Here is an 18,078-nt window from a genome sequence, read left to right on the forward strand (position 1 = left end):
GTCCTAGGTTGAGAATCACTTCTTTACTCTCTGGAAGTAATAGAGTTGAGAAGTAGTAGGTGATTCTGAGTGCAAGTTGTCTGTCTTTGAGAACATTCTACTGCAGATCCCTGCCTTGAAATATATCACATCCTTAGAGTCTTGGGGCCGGAGGGTTGTTTTGTTTTGTTTTTTTTCTTGGCTGTGCTGCGTAGCATGCGGGATCTTAGTTCCCCGACCAGGGATCCAACCTGTGCCCCTTGCAGTGGAAGCTCAGATTTTAACCACTGGACCGCCAGGGAAGTCCCTATCACATCCCTAGATTTTTTTTTTCTTACAATTTTATTTTATTTTATTTTATATTTTTTCTTAACATTTTTATTGGAGTATAATTGCTTTACAATGGTGTGTTAGTTTCTGCGTTAGAACAAAGTGAATCAGTTATACATATGCATATATCCCCATATCTTTTCCCTCTTGCGTCTCCCTCCCTCTCACCCTCCCTATCCCACCCTTCTAGCTGGTCACAAAGCACCGAGCTGATCTCCCTGTGCTATGCGACTGCTTCCCACTAGCTATCTATTTTACATTTGGTAGTGTATATATGTCCATATATACACTACCTCTCTCTCACTTTGTCCCAGCTTATCCTTCCCCCTTCCCATGTCCTCAAGTCCATTCTCTAGTAGGTCTGCGTCTTTATTCCCGTCTTGCCCCTAGGTTCTTCATGACCTTTTTTTTTTTTTTTTTTAGATTCCATATATATATGTTAGCATTACGGTATTTGTTTTTCTCTTTCTGACTTACTTCACTCTGTATGACAGACTCTAGGTCCATCCATCTCACTACAAATAACTCAATTTCGTTTCTTTTTATGGCTGAGTAATATTCCATTGTATATATGTGCCACATCTTCTTTATCCATTCATCTATCAGTGGACACTTAGGTTGCTTCCATGTCCTGGCTATTGTAAATAGAGCTGCAATGAACATTGTGGTACATGATTCTTTTTGAATTACGGTTTTCTCAGGGTATATGCCCAGTACTGGGATTGCTGGGTCATATGGTAGTTCTATTTTTAGTTTTTTAAGGAACCTCCATACTGTTTGCCATAGTGGCTGTATCAATTTACATTCCCACCAACAGTGTCTGAGGGTTCCCTTTTCTCCACACCCTATCCAGCATTTATTGTTTCTAGATTTTTTGATGATGGCCATTCTGACCGGTGTGAGATGATATCACATTGTAGTTTTGATTTGCATTTCTCTAATGATTAATGATGTTGAGCGTTCTTTCATTTGTTTGTTGGCAATCTGTATATCTTCTTTGGAGAAATGTCTATGTAGGTCTTCTGCCCATTTTTGGATTGGGTTGTTTGTTTTTTTTGATATTGAGCTGCATGAGCTGCTTGTAAATTTTGGAGATTAATCCTTTGTCAGTTGCTTCATTTGCAAATATTTTCTCCCATTCTGAGGGTTGTCTTGTGGTCTTGTTTATGGTTTCCTTTGCTGTGCAAAAGCTTTGAAGTTTCATTAGGTCCCCTTTGTTTATTTTTGTTTTTATTTCCATTTCCCTAGGAGGTGGGTCAAAAAGGATCTTGCTGTGATTTATGTCATAGAGTGTTCTGCCTATGTTTTCCTCTAAGAATTTGATAGTGTCTGGCCTTACATTTAGGTCCTTAATCCATTTTGAGTTTATTTTTGTGTATGGTGTTAGGGAGTGTTCTAATTTCATTCTTTTCCATGTACCTGTCCAGTTTTCCCAGCACCACTTATTGAAGAGGCTGTCTTTTCTCCATTGTGTATTCTTGCCTCCTGTATCAAAGATAAGGTGACCATATGTGCGTGGGTTTATCTCTGGGCTTCCTATCCTGTTCCATTGATCTATATATATTTTTTTGTGCTGGTACCATACTGTTTTGATTACTGTAGCTTTGTAGTATAGTCTGAAGTCCAGGAGCCTGATTCCTCCAGCTTCGTTTTTCTTTCTCAATATTGCTTTGGCTATTCGGGGTCTTTTGTGTTTCCATACAAATTGTGAAATTTTTTGTTCTAGTTCTGTGAAAAATGCCAGTGGTAGTTTGATAGGGATTGCATTGAATCTGTAGATTGCTTTGGGTAGTATAGTCATTTTCACAATGTTGATTCTTCCAATCCAAGAACATGGTATATGTCTCCATCTATTTGTATCATCTTTAGCTTCTTTCATCAGTGTCTTATAATTTTCTGCATACAGGACTTCTGTCTCCTTAGGTAGGTTTATTCCTAGGTATTTTATTTAATTCCTAGGTATTATTTTGTTGCAATGATAAATGGGAGTGTTTTCTTAATTTCACTTTCAGATTTTTCATCATTAGTGCATAGGAATGCAAGAGATTTCTGTACATTAATTTTGTATCCTTCTACTTTACCAAATTCATTGATCAGCTCTAGTAGTTTTCTGGTAGCATCTTTAGGATTCTCTATGTATAGTATCATGTCATCTGCAAACAGTGACAGCTTTACTTCTTCTTTTCCGATTTGGATTCCTTTTATTTCTGTTTCTTCTCTGATTGCTGTGGATAAAACTTCCAAAACTATGTTGAATAATAGTGGTGAGAGTGGGCAACCTTGTCTTGTTCCTGATCTTAGTGGAAATGGTTTCAGTTTTTCACCATTGAGGATGATGTTGGCTGTGGGATTGTCATATATGGCCTTTATTATGTTGAGGTAAGTTTTCTCTGTTCCTACTTTCTGGCGGGTTTTTATCATAAATGGGTGTTGAAGTTTGTTGAAAGCTTTCTCTGCATCTATTGAGATGATCATATGGTTTTTCTCCTTCGATTTGTTAATATGCTGTATCACATTGATTGATTTGCGTATATTGAAGAATCCTTGCTTTCCTGAAATAAACCCCACTTGATCGTGGTGTATGATCCGTTTAATGTGCTGTTGGATTCTGTTTGCTAATATTTTGTTGAGGATTTTTGCATCTATGTTCATCAGTGATATTGGCCTGTAGTTTTCTTTCTTTGTGACATCTTTGTCTGGTTTTGATATCAGGGTGATGGTGCCCTCGTAGAATGAGTTTGGGAGTGTTCCTCCCTCTGCTATATTTTGGAAGAGTTTGAGAAGAATAGGTGTTAGCTCTTCTCTAAATGTTTGATAGAATTCCCCTGTGAAGCCATCTGGTCCTGGGCTTTTGTTTGTTGGAAGATTTTTAATCACAGTTTCAATTTCAGTGCTTGTGATTGGTCTGTTCATATTTTCTGTTTCTTCCTGGTTCAGTCTTGGAAGATTCCTAGAGTTTTAAAAGACATGTTGCTCTTGACATTTTTTCCAAGCAGATACCTCTTTAGTTGAACCAAGTTTACAACTCGGAGATGGAGATATTTTGCTTATCTGCCATTCATTTCTATTAGGAGCAGTGTCAGTAAGGTGACCACATGTCCTGAACCAAAAGGTGGAAAGTATAAAAAAACTTACGGTCTAAAAGCAGAATTGAATTTTAAGGAAGGGTTGTACCAGAAATCATTGATCATTTGCTCCTCCTTCACATCGCCTTTTGTTTTAGAGCCATCTATGTACATACATCCAGTCAGCTTGTCAGGCCCTCAACAGAGACTCAGTAGTCGATTTTTGCTACTATTACTTGGTAATAATAGAGTTGAGAAGTACTATCTGTGTCCCTCCCAAATTCCTGCTGACACCCTGCCCTCACTGGGAAATAACGTTTCAAATCGAATTCATCTATCCCTGCTCTGCGCCCCTGATCCTGCCTCCTGTGCCTCCTCGCTCCATCATCTGTATTCATCTGTAATTTCTCTCCTTTTTCTTCTGTCTTTGGCTCCTTCCTCGTGAGTTCCTTTTTCTCTGCCTAAAAACATTCTAAAGCGATTCCAAATCATTAAACTACATTAAACAAAACAAACAAACAAAAAATCAGTTTTTTCTTGTAGCCAGATAGATCATTCTACAGGATTCATACCATATTTACTTACCTTCGCTGCCTACTTTTTAACAATAATTAACAATCCTCTTTCATTATAAGTGTATTTCTCTCAAATGCGTCCTGTTTTCTGTTTCCGTAGCCCTTGCTGAACTATTCACTTAGGGTCAGCAGACCTCCTCTAATGAATAGCTCTTTTTAGGCCTCATCAGCTACCTTGCTCTGCCTTTGACAAAGTAGATCCATGATTCCAAACTTAAGCTTGCCTAGGGCTTACTTGGAGTGCTTGTTAAGTGTAAATTCCCTGGCCACACCCCCAGAGGTTCTGACTCAATAGGACTGGGTTGGGGTCTAAGAATCTGCATTTATGTGAGGCAAACCAGGTGAAATCTAATGAAGAAGGCATTCAGATCACGCTGTGACCAACACTTTCTTCTTTTTTTAAATTATTTTTAATTGAATGTATTTGACACACAACATTGTGTAAATTTAAGGTAAAATTAAGGTAAATTTAAGCTTGTTACTTTGATACACTGATATAATGTAATATGATTGCCATTGTAGCGATACTTATCACATTACAAAATTAGAGTACAATATTGTTGTTTATTTTCATTTTACCGTGCATTAGATCTCTAAGGCTTATTTACTACTCGTTGCAAGTTTGTACCCTAAAATGCCATCAGTCCTATCCCCGCCCACCACCAATTCTTTCTTGAAACATTTCCTGCCTTTAGTTTTATGCTACACTTCCCTGCTTCACCTCCTTCCTTTCTGATTATTCTTTCTTCAACTGTGATTCCTCCTTCTTTAACCTTTTAAAACTCATTCTTCTTAGTCCAGCCCCTTTCAGGATGAAATATCTCCTTTCATAGGGCTTCAACTCTATGCCAATAGTATGTAAACCAATGCAATAAACTTCGTCGTCTCTTCTGGACCTAAGAACTATATTTCCATACATGTCTAGCTGATCCCACAGACTCATCGTACCCCAAACTTAATGCACCATTAATCCCAAGAACTTGCTCCTCATTCCTGTATCCTCTGAGGCAGCAGCATCTATCTAGTCACCCAACTGGAAAAGACATCATTTCTTAACTCCTTCTGCCTCACGTCATGTCGGTTCGTGAATTTAGCAATCCACTCCTCAACTCTATCCCCACTGTTTCCAAGTGTAGGCTTTTGATGCAAACTGCTTTGGACTATTCTATGTACTTCCTGAATGGGCTCTTACCACAGCCTTGCCTCAGACTTACACACTTAGAATCAAAACTCATCTTAACATTCCTCCACTAATAGATCTTGGGAAAGTTCTTATTTATCTTTGAAACTACATACAAATCCATTGTCATGTCACTGTGGGAGTTTTATAATCTTGCTCCCATCCACCCATCAGTCTTACCTCTTCCTCTAACCACTTCTTCTGTCTTTCCTGTTTCTCTTCCCCGTCCGTCCACCACTGATCTCCTTGGCATTGTGACACTATTTACCTTCACAATCTCTGCTCTTCTTCATTGTTTCCTAGGCCAGAAATGTTCTGCTTGGCTTGTATCCACCTCTCAAGATGCAGCTCACATGTCATTTCTTCACTTTTCTTCTTTCCTCAAAGTCTAAGCTCCTCAAAGGCAAGGATGAAGCTTTAGTCATCACTGTTTATCTGTCACCTAGCACCATACATGTTGGTAGGAGGAATAAAGAAATGAACAAATGGTAAATGAATGAATGATTACTGAACATGGCCAGACAGAATTGATCACTCTTTATTTATTAGCCAGAGACTTCATTCACTTCTTTAGTTTAGTTCTTACCACACTTTGTTATATTTCATTCTTTCCATGTTCAGATTTCTGGTCAGATGGTACATTTTATTAAGAAAATAATCACACCTGATTTCTTTTGTCTTTCTGGCATCTTAACATTTAAAGTGTCCACGGATGATGGTTAGAGAAATGACAATTCTTAAAGGAATGAGTTTTTACTGCTTCCTGGTGAGAATGGGAGAATAGTTATTTGTCGTTATTTTTTAAGCATGCTATGTAGTGAATACTATACTGAATTAGGCTCTTCAGGTGGAAGATTGGGTACCTGCCCTCTGCCACTTACAATCCAACAGGTCCTTAGTTACCTTTAACGTGATATGGCATCATTAAAGCTCAAATTGCTTAAGTGCATGTGATATCTCACTGATAGTTTTATCTTCAGTGTGCTTTCTTCGTTTGACTGAGTTTCTGCCACAATATTGCTGAAATACATCCCACAGGGGGTGAAGTGATTAGAACCATGGATGTGTAATCTGTTTGGTGACAATCCACTGGAAAGGTTAACTTTTTCCTCCCAGTTATTCTTCATAGTAGTATAAATTATATTATTTGCAAAAGTCAAGTAGTATAGATTATACTATTTGTGAAAGTAGTAATTTCTATGACAACCATGAGGTTTCTATCACTGTTATATTAGTATAGCTGTGCTGAGTATAACCATGGTTGATATTTTTTTAATGTTTCCCATGTACTGGCACCCTCTGTCGTTCACCTCATTTAAATCTCACAAGTACTCTTACTTCATTTCCATTTTATAGGCAAAGAAACAGAGACACAGGAGGGGTGTACAGCTGCCCACAGTCACACAGCCAGTAGGTGGCTGAGCCAGGCTGGACTCTGGCTTTAGACCCAGTGCTGGCTTCTGCTCATGAGGGAAACATGAGTGAAGCCTCTCACTGAAGTTGATGTCTCTCCTTCTCTGCCCACAGGGTAAAGAAGCTGAAGGAGACCCTGGTCGCCGTACAGCAGCTGGATAAAAACATGAGCAGCCTGAGAACGTGGCTGGCCCACATAGAGTCAGAGCTGGCCAAGCCGATCGTCTACGATTCCTGTGACTCAGAAGAAATACAGAAAAAGCTTAACAAGCAGCAGGTAAGATGTAAAACAATGGAAGGAAAGTTAATAGGTTCTTGAAAATCTGTCCTCCTGGCCAGAATAGAGACATGATTGTGAGATGGTGAATTAGGATGGAAAATCTGGAGGAAGCTGGGCAGGACTGGTGAGAAAGGGAAGGCATTGGCTAGAGAGGTGTTTGGGGCAAATAGGTTCCATCTCCTCACAAAGTTGACTCTTAAGAAGGTCTGCCATCGTAGGGTTAATGTCACTGGTCTGCCAAGAAGCCATCCTAAGATGGTAGGTTAGGTTAAGCTGCAATAATGTATCCACAACAGTGCTGACAGTTTTGTTTATTTATTTGTGGGTCGCAAACTCACAACCATGGACTTAGAAACGAGCCTTTTTCTTTTTTCTGCATACAGCCTTTGGAGAAAGATCACAGTGCATACTTAGAGTTTTTAGAGTCTAACATAATTTTGTTTTGCAAGGAGGATTGCCTGACCTGCAGACCACATACTGTAATGTCATCTTCATGTGTGTAGCAAATACAGCACAATACACAACCCAGCAAAGCAAAAGAGGGTGACCCTGAAAAATACGTACAGAAGGGATTTTCACTTCCCACTCCCCTTGCTTATTCTTACTCAGCACAGTAGACTCCAGCTGTCAGTAATAAACACCATAAATCCCCCATAAGAAGTATTGCTACTTCATGCTTTTAGATTGTCCTTGAAAATTCTGCCTGCGCTCTGGTTATTTCCATTACATTAGGCCATTATATTCAAGTTGCTTAACTTTAAAAAAATGTATAAACAGACCTATTTCTTCAGTCCTATGAAGTAGGTTATGTATTTTATTTTACAAAGAGAACATTTATTAAAATACAATTTTTAGGTATTGGATGTTTAAATTAGCATTTATTTTTTAAGAAATTGTTAGCAGGACATTTTCCAGTTTTCTGTAAGAATAAAACCCTCTGATGGGACTCTCTGATGTTTGAAATTCTGATGATTAACTCTGGGGGTTGTGGTTGGCCTCCAGCTTCCCCACATTCTCCTGGAGAACATGGTAATGATATCTACATGTGACAAGAGTTAAAATGCTAATGACCAGTATTGTAATTTAGCAAATGTAAGAAAGTCAAAACAGTATCTAGTTAAGTATGGGAAATTGATTATACGCATCCGTAGTTGCAGCCACTACTAAAACCCTAATCAAATAAAAGGTCAAAACCTACGATGGCAAAAAGAACAGAAGAGAAGATGACAGAGCTGCCAGACATCCGAGAGAATTTGGAAGGTGGAAAGTAGACAGATGAACAGTGATGGTGTTAGCAGAGCGGAGGATGGAGAAAGCTGATTCACGCCGCAGAGTTCCCAAAATGCTCACCCGGGAAGTGGAGCTATCAAGTCTGTGGGGCTTTAAAGGGAAAATGGCTGAAAGTCTGAGAAAGGAGTGGTGAGATGAGCAGATTTCCCCTAAGCCCAGCTAGTCAGGCAGCTCTGCTTTGTTGACTCTCTGGAGAAGGCCATCCAGAGGGACTTGGGATTCGATGACACAGGACGCCATCTGTGCTGGAGCCACTCTGTTAAAAACAGAGGGATTAAGGGAAAGACTCTGTGCCAAACCCCACAACATCGCCTCTCGTGAGGTCACTAGCCAGGCTTATGCTGCAGCCAGGATTTACACGAGAGTTTCAAAATCCAATTCAGTTATTCTGTAAAAGTCCCCCTGCCCCCAAAATAAAGTGGAAAGGAAGAAATTACAAAAGGAGTAATGCAGAAAAAGCATTCCCAGATTGAAAATTTACACACTTCTAGAACACAAACCCTACAGGTGCCCAGGAAAATTAAAAACAAAGCTATAATGAAATTTCAGAACATGGGGGATAAAAGAAGATTTTAAGGCTTCCAAGATGAAAAAGTTGGATTTCTCCAAAACAAGGATGGAAGCTAGTAGACAATGACGGAATGCCTTCAAAAAGCTGAGAAAATTTTTTATGATTTAGAATAATATATCTGCCATTTCATATATAAAATATTTACCTTCTGTGCACACATTCACAAGAAGCTAATGAAAGATATGCTCCATATACTGAAATGAGAGGAAAAATAATATTCAACCCAGGAGAAGGAAGTCCCCAGGGTGATGGTAAAGGGAAGTCCCAAATGACAATGGTACTGCAACCTAGGAAGAGCCTGTCCAGACAGGAGCAGGGAGTCTGGGTGCTCTAAGAGGAACATCTCCAAGGAAGAAAAGAGTTGAACCAGATGACCTGATGGGCTTAACCATCCTGGAAGGAGCTTTATTAGCACCATAAGAGAAAGAATAGCAGTTAGCAATATAAATTTTTTTTATTAGAGTATAGTTGCTGTACAGTATTCGGTTAGTTTATACTGTACAGCAAAGTGAATCAGCTATACGTATACATCTATCCCCTCCTTTTTGGATTTCCTTCTCATTTAGGTCACCACAGAGCACAGAGTAGAGTTCCCTGAGCTATACAGTATGTTCTCATTAGTTATCTATTTTATACATAGTATCAATAGTGTGTATATGTCAATCCCAATCTCCCAATTCCTCCCACACCCCCCCTTTTCCACTCTGGTATCCATACGTTTTTGTTCTCTACATCTGTGTCTCTATTTCTGCTTTGTAAATAAGATTATCCATAACCATATTTTCAGATTCCACATATATGCGTTAATATACGATATTTGTTTTTCTCTTCTGACTTACTTCACTCTGTATGACCGTCTCTAGGTCCAGCCGTGTCTCTACAAATGACCCAATTTCATTCTATTTTATGGCTGAGTAATATTCCATTGTATATATGTATCACATCTTCTTTATCCACTTCTCTATTGATGGACATTTAGGTTGCTTCCATGTCCTGGCTGTTGTAAATAGTACTGCAGTGAACATTAGGGTGCATGTGTCTTTTTGAATCATGGTTTTCTCTGGGTATATGCCCAGTAGTGGAATTGCTGGGTCATATTTTAAAGAGAAAAAGAGAGCGAGGGAGAGAGAGAGAGATAGAGAACTATTGATTTTAGAAAAACAAAAAGTTATGTAAGAGAAGAAATACAACCATAGCATATTTTGTTGCTTAAATGTGAAAAGTATTAAAACACCATAATCATGCAAAGACGTGATTATTGCTCTAGCTATAAGAGGTACTAAAATAGTCATTGGAGCCCCGTGAGTCACGTAGAAGTTTATTCCTTCTCTGCTGCAGAAGCACTGATAATGTCTAACATTTAAAAATCAAGAAATAGCAATATAAACATGTTACTTAGAAAAACAGAAGTAAAAACCAGAAGACAGAGCTACAAGAGATGGAACTGGTTTTTTCTGGAGAAGAATCAGGAGTGAAATGAAAAGGGTACTACTTCATTGGAAGCTTAGTAGTCGTTTTGGACTTTTTAATATATTAATAAATGTTCATATAGCCTTTTAATTAAAATTTAAAGGTTAAAAAAAAACCTGTACACCAGTAGTTAAAATTGAAGACTTTCTGGATTCCAGTCCTGGCCTCACCACTTTTCTGTGTGAACCAGAGCAAAGTAATGAACTCTTAACCCTCAGCTTCCTAACATATAGGTTGCTGATAATGAGTACACGGCTCCCCGAGTTATTGTAAAAGGTTAACAAGAAAAGCACTTAGCACAGTGCCCAGCATAAAGTGGGCGCTTAGCAAATTTTATTTTAATCATATCATATTTACTAGTTTCCTTTATGGAAATTGTTTGACCATGATTTTGTAAAAATTGTAGCATTTGGGGATCCATGTTTGAAAAGACAGATAAATAGTAATCTGTCTCCAAAAGGGAAAAATTCTGACAAATATTTAAATGGACAGATTAAATTGGTAAAAAATACATCGTCTTCTATTTCCCTATGTGGAGTTTCTATATGTCTCTCTTGCCAATGTACTTAATTCTTATAGATTTAATTAGGCAGAAGTATATATAGACTTGAGATGGCTTCAGAGAACGTTTTGTCCGATTTCTCTGTGTTATAAATGAAAAAGAATGAATCCAGTGACACTATGTGACAATTTGAGGCCATCACCAATGGAAGTTAAAACTGAGACTAAAATTCTGATCTGTATTTGGGTACTTATATAATTATAAGACCCCCTCAAGCCTTATTTTATATATTGATCTGAACAAAAACTTCTGAGCAGAAGCACAGGGGGACTTTTCTCCAGTGTTTACTGTGTTAACCTGGTCAAGCTCCTGGAGGTAAATCTCACCAAATTGGGGGGCCCCCATGACTGGGTGGGTCAGAGGTGTCCACACTGAGCCTCCAACAGTTCGTCAATTAGAGTTCTGGGTTTCACACGCCATTGCTGGTTCCCACAGTGGTTTCCCCTTATGAGTCTCCCCTCTGAGAGAGATTCAAAAGTATATGGAGGAGTGATGTCACCAAGACGGTGGCATAAGCCATTCCTGACTTAAGTCCCATCACAAGAAGACCAACAAGCAACTATCCATAGACAGGACACCATTGTGAAAATCCCAGAACCCAGGGTGAGGCTGCAGCAGCCCTTGGACATCAGAGACCGAGAAGGACCACGTTAGAAGGTGAGAGGAGTGGCTGCACTCTGCCCACATCGCCTGCCCCAGGCTGGCACAGCACCACACCAGAGCGCCCCAGCCTGTGGTTTCTCCAGTTGGAAAAGAGAGGCCAAGGTGGGGAATTCCCTGGCCGTCCAGTAGTTAGGACTCCATACTCTCACTGCCAGGGACCCAGGTTCAATCCCTAGTCAGGGAACTAAGATCCTGCAAGCCGTGGGGCAAGGCCGAAAATTAAAAAAAAGAGAGAGGCCAAAGTGGACACCCAGCTCCCCCAGTATTGTATGACGCTTCCCAGGAGGCCCGCTGGGGTCTCTCTTCATGGGGGTCACTAAGGAAATCTATGAGGCTCAGTCACGGGGGATCAGATAGCGATGGAGAAGGGGTATGCGGCTTACAGCACCTGCACTCAGATCTTGGTGGGCTGCATTCCCGCTTGCAGCTGCACCCGAGCAGAGATGCCAGCCAGCGTCTCTGCTCATCAGCAGAGACCAGCCAGTGGCCCCGTCTAGCCTGCAAACTCAGTTAGCAGCTCTGCTTCATTTGGGTCCCCAGACAACTGGCATTACAGGCCTTGGAGCTCTTTCTACCCCCAGCCTGGGCAGGGAGGCAGATTCCCAGCCCCACCCAACAGCTGAGCACAGTCTCCGTAACCCCCCCACCAGGAAGCCTGGCCAGAGAATCCAGGCAGCCATGGAGCCCATCCAACAGCCCTGCTTGGGCGGGGAGCCAAGCCAGAAGCCCTACCAACTGTTGAGCATAGCCTCTGGCCTTGCATAACCAAGGAGCCTGAACAGTGACCTTAGGCATCCTCAGAGCCCAACCTACAACCACACCCAGCCATGGAGCCCAGACTACAGCTCTACTCAGTGGTGGAGTCCACCCAAGGGCCTTGTCTGATTACTGAACACAGCCTGCAACCTTGCCTGGTCAGGAAGCCCAGCCAGTGACCCCGTCCAATTACCAAGCATAGCCTGCGACCCCACCCAAGAAGAAAGCTTAGACAACAGCCCAGCTAGACCATGGAGCACAGTCTCTAGGCCCACTCACTGTGGGATTCAGCTGGCAGGCTCTCCTAACCAGAGAGCCTGACCAGTAATCTTGCCCAACAGGGGAGCACAGCCAGCGGTCTACCTGATGGCAAAGCCTAGACTGTGGCCCTGCCCAACTCCAGGGCACAGCCTGCAGCCCTGCATGATCACAGAGCACAGCCTGAGGCCTCACCTGAACAGAGTCCAGCCAGCAGCACCTTCTGGTCTGGGAGCACAGCCTAAGACCCCATCAAGAGCAATTACAGTGAGACTTCCCTGGTGGTCCAGTGGTAAAGCATCCGCCTTCCAATGCAGGGGACGCGGGTTCGATCCCTGGTCAGGGAACTAAGATCCCACATGCCGCAGGGCAACTAAGCCCGCGCTCCACAGCTACTGAGCTTGTGCACCTCAGCTAGAGAGCCCACGTGCCACAAACTACACAGCCCACGTGCTCTGGATCCTGTGCGCCACAACCAGAGAGAAGCCCACACACCACAGCGAAAGATCCTGCGTGCCGCAGCTAAGACCCAACACAGCCAAAAAGAAATTAAATAAATAATAAATAAATAAATATTTTCAAAAAGGCCAATTGCAGAGACCAGCTTGTAGCCCTGCCCAATCACAGGGTCCAACCAGTGGCACTGCCCTGCCAGGGGACGTACCCTGTGACCTCACCCAGTCAGAGGTGACTCTAGGGCCCAGCCAGCAGCACCCCCAGGCCCACCCCAACCTCAGAGCATGGAACGTTTTCCAGGAGAGATTATATGTTAGATCACAAAACTAGTCTTAATAAATTCAAGAAAATGGACGTTGCATCAAGTATCTTTTCCAGCCACAATGATGTGAGACTAGAAATCAATAACAGGAAGAAAGCTGGAAAATTAACAAATACATGGAAATTAAACAACACACTCCTGAACAACCAGTGGATCCAAGAAGAAATTAAAAGAGAAATAAAAAAATATCTGGAGATAAACAAAAAAAGGAACCCAACATACCAAAACTTATGGGATGCAGCAAAAGCAGTTCTAGGAGAAAAGTTTATAGTGATAAATGCTTCCATTAAGAAAAAATAAGGATTTCAAATGAACAGCCTAACTTTATACCTCAAGGAACTAGAAAAAAAATGAAAAAACTAAGCCCAAAGTTGGCAAAAGGAAGGAAATCATAAAGAGTAGAGCAGAAATAATGAAATACAGAATAGGAAAACAACAGAAAAGATGAACGAAACTGAGTTGGTTCTTTGAAATTATAAACAAAATTGACAAACTTTTAGCTAGAGTAATCAATTAAAAAAGAGAGAGGACCAAAATAAATAAAAATTATAAACGAAAGTGGGCACATTACAAGAAATACCAAGGATCATAAGAGACTACTCTGAACAATTATAAGCCAACAATTTGGGCAACCTAGGAGAAGTGGATAATTCCTAGAAGCATACAATCTACCAATATTGAATCATGAAGAAATAGAAAATCTGAGCAGATCAATAATGAAAGGAGGTGGAATCAATAATTTAAAACCTCCCAACAAAGAAAAGTCCAAGACCAGATGGTTTCATAGGTGAACTCTACCAAACATTTACAGCCAATTCATCTCACTCTTCCAACAAATTGAAGGGAAAAGAACATTCTCAAACTCGTTTTATGAGGCCAGCATTACCCTGATACTGAAGCCAGATAAGGACACCATAGGAAAAGAAAACTATCAACCAATATGCCTGATGAATATCGATGCAAAAATTCTCAACAAAGTACTGGCAAACCAAATTCATCAGCACATTAAAAGGATTATACACTGTGATTAAGTTGGATTCGTTCTGGAATGTAAGAATGATTCAACATATGCAAATCAATAAATGTAATATATTACATTACTAAAATGAAAGATAAAAATCATACGATCATCACAATAGATGCAGAGAAAGCATTTGACAAAATTCAAATGATCATAACTCTCAACAAATTGGGTGCAGAAGGAATGGACCCCAACATAATAAAGGACATATATGACACACCCGCAGCTAACATACTCAGTGGTGAAAGATTGAAAGCTTTTCCTCTAAGATCAGAAACAGGACAAGGGTACCCACTCTCACCAATTCGATTCAACATAGCACTAGAAGGCCTAGCCAGAGAACTCAGACAAGAAAAAGAAATAAAAGACATCCAGCTCAGAAAGGAAGATGTAAAAATTGTCTCTGTTTGCAGGTGACATGGTCTTATATATAGAAAAATCCTAAAGACTCCACCAGAAGACTTTTATAACTAATAAATTCAGGAAAGTTGTAGCATACAAATTCAACATACAAACATCACTGTGTTTCCATACACTAACAATGAAGTATCTGGAAAATAAACAAACAAAACAATCCTATTTACAATAACATTAAAAACAGTAAAATACTTAGGAATAAATTCAACCAAGGAGGTGAAAAATCTGTACTCTGACACAATAAGACATTGATGAAAGACATTGAATAAAACACAAATAAATGGAAAGATATTCCATGTATTGGAAGAATTAATATTGTTAAAATGTGCATACAACCAAAGCAATGTATAGATTCAATGCAATCCCTGTCAAGATTCCAATGGCACTTTTTACAGAAATAGAAAAAAATCCTAAAAGTCATATGGAACCAAAAAAAGACCCCTAATAGCCAAAGCAGTCCTGAGAAAGAAGAACAAAGCTGGAGGCATCATACTTTATGCTTTCAAATTATATTTCAAAACTATAGTAATCAAAACAATATGGTACTGGCATAAAAACAGATACATAGACCAGTGGAACAGAATAGAGAGCCCAGAAATAAACCCACACATACACAGTCAACTAATATTTGACTAATAAGAATACTCGATGGGGAAAAGGTAGTTTTTTCAAAAAATTGTGTTGGAAAAACTGGATATTCACATGCAAAAGAGTTAAACTAGACCTCTATTTTATACAGCTTAGAAAAATTAACTTGAAATGGATTAAAGACTTAAATTTAAGACCTGAAACCTAGAGCAAAACATAGGGAAAAGGCTTCCTGACATTGGTCTTGGCAGTGATTTTTGAAAGCACAACCAACAAAAACAAAAATGAATAGGTGTGACTAAATCAAACTATAAAGCTTCTGCACAGCAAAAGTAATGATCAACCAAATGCAAAGGCAACCTAGGAATGAGAGAAAATGTTTGCAAACCACATATCTGATCAGGGGTTAATATCTAAAATATACAAAGAATTCCTACAAATGAATAGCAAAAAATAAATTATCCAATTTAAAAATGAGCAAACGACCTGAATAGACTTTTTTTTTTTTTTTTTTTTTTGCGGTACGCGGGCCTCTCACTGTTGTGGCCTCTCCCGTTGTGGAGCACAGGCTCCGGACGCGCAGGCTCAGCGGCCATGGCTCATGGGCCCAGCCACTCCGCGGCATGTGGGATCTTCCTTCCCGGACCAGGGCAGGAACCCGCGTCCCCTGCATGGGCAGGCAGACTCTCAACCACTGCGCCACCAGGGAAGCCCTGAATAGACATTTTTACAAAGAAGATAGTCAAATTGCCAACAGGTACATGAAAAGATGCTCAGCATCACTAATCATCATGGAAATGCAAATAAAAACCACAATGATATATCACCTCACACCTGTTAAAATGGCTATTATCAAAAGACAAGAGATAAAAAGTACTGACAGGGATTTGGAGAAAATGCAACCCTTGTACACTGTTGGTGGGAATGTAAGTTGGTGCAGCCACTATGGAAAACAGTATGGACTTTCTTCAAAAAATTAAAAACAGAACTACCATATATGTTCCAGCAATTCCACTTTTGTATGTATCTGAGGGAAATGAAATCACTATCTTGAAGAAGATATCTCCACCCCCATGTTCACTGCAGCATTATTTACAAGTGAATACATGTAAGCAACCTAAGTATTCATCAACAGGTGAATGATAAACAAGGCATTGAATTTGCCCAGAGTTCTACCATGTGAAATCTTCATATTAACCACATAGAATATAAATGCAAAATGTGCATTATTTTTTCTGTTGAGCTTTTAACTCCATTTACTCAGAGTATTCCATTATTAAAAAGGAGGCCTGTTGGTGTCACGTTTTGCTTGCCCTATTCATCAAGGTCCTCAATGTATTTTCCTTTTCTTTTATACAGTTCTCGAATTTGCCTAGCTTTTCTCTTGATAATTCCTCAACTTACTCAGTTAGCTGGGATTTATATTCTTGTATGTATATTCTTCTTCCTGTTTTTCTCCTTAACACCATGTTCTAATATCTTCTATACAAACTCTGGCTTATTGTTGAATGCAATAACAGTGCCTTTGATTAATTTTGGAGATTTCATAAACTCCATAGACACAAGAAAATAAATTCTGTACAATATTTCTATTTCACTAAACTGTCATTTCAAATCTCTTGCATAACCTCTCAGTTATATGGAAGTTATCACAGGAATTGCTGGTCTAAAAACATAAAATAAAAATATTAACAAAAATTGAACTTTATTATCATATTTCATATCTTCCTATTTCTGTCCTACATTTAAATTTGCTCACTGAGGAAGCTGCTGATGAGAACGATGCCATACATGACAGAAAACCTAGGTCCCTTCAACCATGGTACCTTTTAATGATGGGGGCATTAACTGTTTAAAACAGTTTGTAGATCTTTGGAGATCAAATCCCAGTTTTTGAGTGCCAGCTCTTAACAGGAGCACATGTATTCCTTTGACTGATTGATCTATGGATTGGAATGGAAGGGAAAATCTGTGAAGTAGAGACTGGGGCAAGATTCATTTTTCTATCACTAAAGAAGCTCATTTTACTCAATACAGTTGACGTAGTCTCTTTTATTTGTTCAGTTGATATTTTGGCTTTGCTCACATAGCTAAAATATTTCTAGATTCATTTTCTCATACTTTTGAGGTTGCGGTATTTTATAAAGGAACTTGAAGAAACTTCATGCATTCAAACAAATGAAATGTTTGTCGAGGTTTTGCCTGAGCATTTCTGAGTCAGTGAATATACTGCTGCGGTTTCTCCCATCTGTACGCAAGCGTTTGAATGAAGCATGTCTCCTTCCCTGCAGGAGCTTCAGAGAGACATAGAGAAACACAGCACGGGTGTGGCCTCTGTCCTCAACCTGTGCGAGGTTCTCCTGCATGACTGTGATGCCTGTGCCACAGATGCCGAGTGCGGGTCCATCCAGCAGGCTACGCGCAACCTGGACCGGCGATGGAGAAATATCTGCGCTGTGTCCATGGAAAGAAGGCTAAAGTAAGCCGGGCTGTGCAAACAGTTGTGAAAGAGGAAGGACCAAAAAAACAAAAAATTTACCCAGAGTGTCTATGGTTCACTATTTGCTTTTGGTTGCAATGTCCAAAAATAGCCTTGGTTTCCCAAAGTTGCCATCATCTACGTTTACTTGGGAAAATAAGTACGTATAAAGGTCATATATAAATATAACAAGCCAAGTTACACCTGACCTAACAGTTTAAATATAATTCAGAGAAATTAAAATACACCCTTGCTGAACAAATATAATGTTACAGAATTAGTGCTCTGGAAAACTAACATTCTTTCATAGAAAAGGAAATAATAAAACAAAGGACATACCTTTAAGCCCTTTGAAATTCAAGGTGGTAAAAAAAATAGTGATTATGTTAGAAAATTATCACAG

General features: G+C 39.8%; 1 protein-coding gene across 3 annotated transcripts in view; it reads left to right on the top strand.

Moving 5' to 3' along the window:
* Positions 1–18,078, top strand: part of SYNE1 (spectrin repeat containing nuclear envelope protein 1) — a 456,348-nt gene that overhangs the window by 406,333 nt on the left and 31,937 nt on the right. For all 3 annotated transcript variants that reach the window (XM_067701747.1, XM_067701745.1, XM_067701746.1), the window contains 2 exons: positions 6,657–6,819; positions 17,488–17,675. In XM_067701747.1, coding sequence (XP_067557848.1) covers positions 6,657–6,819; positions 17,488–17,675 — 351 coding nt within the window. The remainder of the gene's footprint in view (positions 1–6,656; positions 6,820–17,487; positions 17,676–18,078) is intronic.

This window comes from Pseudorca crassidens, chromosome 13, assembly GCF_039906515.1.
Source record: "Pseudorca crassidens isolate mPseCra1 chromosome 13, mPseCra1.hap1, whole genome shotgun sequence".
Lineage (NCBI taxonomy): Eukaryota > Metazoa > Chordata > Mammalia > Artiodactyla > Delphinidae > Pseudorca > Pseudorca crassidens.